The sequence below is a fragment of the Phaethon lepturus genome, unplaced genomic scaffold (assembly GCF_000687285.1).
Source record: "Phaethon lepturus isolate BGI_N335 unplaced genomic scaffold, ASM68728v1 scaffold41637, whole genome shotgun sequence".
Lineage (NCBI taxonomy): Eukaryota > Metazoa > Chordata > Aves > Phaethontiformes > Phaethontidae > Phaethon > Phaethon lepturus.
This window is the reverse complement of record NW_010551891.1, coordinates 10,175-13,815: the sequence shown is the minus strand read 5'-3', so window position 1 is coordinate 13,815 and position 3,641 is coordinate 10,175. Positions and strand designations below refer to the sequence as shown.

Here is a 3,641-nt window from a genome sequence, read left to right as displayed (position 1 = left end):
CCGGGCTCATCTCGCGTCCCGGGAAGGAGCCGGCGCGCTTCCACGCGCTGTAGTTCCTGACCTATCCCTAAATCTTCGAGTCCAACTTAAAAAAAAAACAAACTTAAACTTCAGTGCTCATCACCTACACCTCTAGGGAGGCGAAAGGAGATCTGCCGAGTTTGGCATCTGTAACTCAGGGCATGAAACGCCAGAGGAGAAATAATCTTTTCTTTCTGGGCTGTTTTTTTTTCTTGTGCGAAGATCCATGTATTTGCAGAACGTGGGATAGTTTGTTCGTGCGTGCAAAGACGCGGTGCCGCTTTGGTGATGCTCCCCTGGATGCGCGGGCAGAGCTGTGTACCAGGGACTCAGCTGTCCTTACTCCACCGTCTGTATTTTCCACCTTTGTGTAGAGAAGAGTAAGGCGAATGAACCTGGTGTGCTGCTTATGGCTGGATCCAAAGCCCCATAAAGTGGATTTTTTTTTCCCCCCTCTAGTATTATCAGGTCATTTGGCCAAAATGAAAAGTTTCTAAAAATAACTTCTGAAGCAGTCACTGAAAAGCCAGATTTTTGGCGGAGGTGTGCCACAGTATGTGCTTTAACTGGACTTGTCTCTCAAGTTTCTGGAGAAGAATTGCAGGGCTTAAAATAGAGAGAGTATACTTTTTACATTAAAATTTTTGTTAAAAAAACTGTTTAGTCACTGAAGCCGTTAAGAGAAGAATATATAGGTTCGTGGGGGAAGAGTAGAGGGAACCGAGAACGCTGAATGCCCATTTCATCCACGTGATTTTTATTCAAAGCCAGATCAGAAATGTGGAGGAAGTGTTGTTGCTGTTGCTGTTCAGATGAACTCTGTGCCGATTTCCAAAGGCCACCTGAGCCTGGTGACAGGGATACGCGAGGTGAGCTGCTTCATCCTTGTACATACCATTTTTTCATTCTGGAGAATGAAGAAGTCTCACACGCGTACAGAGAAACGGGGGAAGAAGCGAGAGGTTGAAAACCAGGGAAAAGGCAGGACAGACGCCTACCCCTCGTGCGATGCTCCGGTGCGGGGTCTCGGCTAAAGCCAGCTGCAGTCGGAGCGTGTACGTTTGGGAGGGTTTTCTTTTTTGTCTCCCAAAGAGTAATTATTATACTGCAGAGCATCGCGGGCTTTGCTGCGGCTGGGTGGCTAACGGCCTTCCCCTCGCCTTCCCGGCCGAGAGAAGCCTGACGTTCCTCTGCTGGCTGATACGCCCCGTTTTCACCCCTTATAGCCACTCGGCATCCATGTTTTTGAATCTCAGCCGTATATCGGGGTGAGAGATGTGATGAGAACATCCCACTTGCCTGCGTTTGGCCGGATTCGACGCGCGGGGGGGGTCGTTGCTCTGGGTGTGGGGAGCGAGGATGCGCTCTCTGCACCCTCCGGTAACCCGGCGGTGGCATCTATGGAAAGAATTTCTAAAAAATATGATGCCCTACCAGCCTGCGATGCTGCCCCGCGGCCCTGCGTGTCCCCTCTGCCGCGGCTACGGCTGCGATAACCCGCCTGCCCGGTGGTTTTGGGGAGCTGCCCGTGCCTTCACGCGCGGCTGGCGCCGACGTGAAGCGTCTTGCTCCTGAAGGGGATGTTCGCAGGGCCCCTGATGCACGGCTCGGGGCTGCGTCCTCAAAGGCGTCGTTAGGGTAATTAATGTGTGCGCGGCGTGTGCGGGTGAGATGCGCAGTCTGCCCGTCCCGTGCGCTGGGACAGCCGGACGCGCTGCGCTTACCGAGCATCGTTATTCCGGGCTGCGGCTGAGACCCGCTTCTTCCCCCAAGTCTTAAGATGTATGACCAAGAGGGAGACGCGTGGTGACATTAATTTTTCACACCCTTTTAGGCTACATTAGACATTTGCAGGGAAAAGCTCAGCACCGGAGAGGCTCAGCTTTGGTTTTACACGTTAACGCACTGCCCGCACGGATGCATTTGTAAGGCGCAAGGAACCTTCCTCTGCGAACGCCGCGTTTTTTCATGATGAATCCATCAAAACTCAAAGCGTAATTTAAGCGACAGAAGCGCTTTCCCCAGGAGACATCACGAATCCTGATTTCCTGCACCCAAACTCTATCATTTCCTCGCAGAAAATTTGCAGCGGCAAGGCAGGACCGCGTTGCACGCCGATTGCTTAGAGCCGAGGCAAAAAGCAGCCGGCGACGGGGCAGCGGTGGGAAGCAGCAGATAGAAAAAGAGAGGGGATTCACTTTAAAGCTAGCCCAGGAGGAAAAGCAGGAGCTCACCAGAAGCGTGCCGGGAGCTGGCACAGCTTGCGTGCCCTACACAAAACCCTGGGCTGAGTTCGTAGCCTGCCTGATTCAGACCCGGTAAATGAAGGTAACAGAGTAAGGGGGTGTCGGGGTCCCCGGGGAAGCTGCCCCTCCGGAGACCTTTGCCGTTACTTTTTAGTTTGTTTGGGGCAAAATAATCCTCGTGCTTAACCTGATGTACAGACTGTGATATTAAAAAGAAAAAGGTTCCAAAACGGCGTGTTGCAGGAAAACAGATCAGAACGGGTGGTGCCAGGGCAGGGGTGGTGACCTCTTCAGGACTTTTTTGGGTGCCCAGGGGATCAGCACCTTGTACATCGAGTGGGTGACAAGACACTAAACCCTCGGCTGGTTTTTCGGCAGCGTCCCCGGGGGGAGAGCTCTGCTGTGCCAGCAGCCCCCGCTCGCCGTCCTTTTGGTGGTCCCCCGCGCCCGGGGCTTCTGGCGTACGCCTGCAGTGATGCTTTCATCCTCAAACGTTTTCGGAGACGGGCGTTCCTGGCCGGCAAAGGGAAACCTGCGTGTGACCGTGCAGGGCTGAATTATTTTAGAGCCTGGCTAGTGTCCATGGACGCACAGCGCGACCGAAGCAAGCTTTTCCTCTTTTTTTTTAATCACCCAAACAAACCGCAGATTGATTGCTTTAGCTTCTGCACCCCGAGTCCCACGTTCTCCCCCCTTGCTCCAGACTGCTGGCGGTTTGCAGATTTGCCGTAGCGTGCCGTAGGCTCTGGGGGGTGAGCCGCCGTGCAGGCGCGCCTGGCAGGAGAGGGAGCGTGCCGGGAATTGCAGGGCTCCCCGCAGGCTGGGCTTCCCGCAGGCGGGAGTTCAGGCAGTGTCGTCATCTTCTTTGCTCGCTTTTGGCGGGGGGCGGCCAGAAAGATAATTTAAGAATGGTTTTAAAGCCTCATCCAAAGCCTGAGGGATTTTTTTCTTAGTATTTGCCCATAAAGCTGGGCTGGGGCTCTTGGTGAGCACCCCTTGCCCCGGCCCGGGGGGGAGCGGTGCCGTTTCTCCCTGCACGTAAGAAGTGGAGGTTTTTGCACTGTTGCAGGCTCGTCGCGGGGACCCAGCCCCCTCACCATGGGGGCACAGGACACCCTGCCCGTCGCCGCCGCCTTCACGGAAACCGTCAACGCGTACTTCAAAGGGGCCGACCCGAACAAGTAGGTGCCAACCGACGGGTTCTGGGTGCCGATACGGGGGGTCCTGGGTTCGGGACCGGCTTAGGGTGCTGTCGAGGCTTTGGTGAGCATCTCGAGGGACAGGGAGGGAGGAGAGGGGGTGCTCTGGGCTCGGCACGCGCGCGCTGGGGTGCCAGTGCACTGCGCCAGGCGGGGGGCCAGGGTCAGGGGGCTC

The 3,641-nt window shown here is 55.4% G+C and overlaps 1 protein-coding gene across 1 annotated transcript in view; it reads left to right on the top strand.

Moving 5' to 3' along the window:
• Window positions 1–788: 788 nt before the first annotated feature.
• The window catches only part of LOC104623855 (SH3-containing GRB2-like protein 3-interacting protein 1), a gene marked incomplete at its 5' end in the record, with an annotated part of 6,828 nt that continues 3,975 nt past the window's right edge, over window positions 789–3,641 (top strand). Inside the window, 3 exons of the mRNA XM_010291063.1 lie at window positions 789–890; window positions 1,248–1,401; window positions 3,337–3,448. Coding sequence (XP_010289365.1) covers window positions 789–890; window positions 1,248–1,401; window positions 3,337–3,448 — 368 coding nt within the window. The remainder of the gene's footprint in view (window positions 891–1,247; window positions 1,402–3,336; window positions 3,449–3,641) is intronic.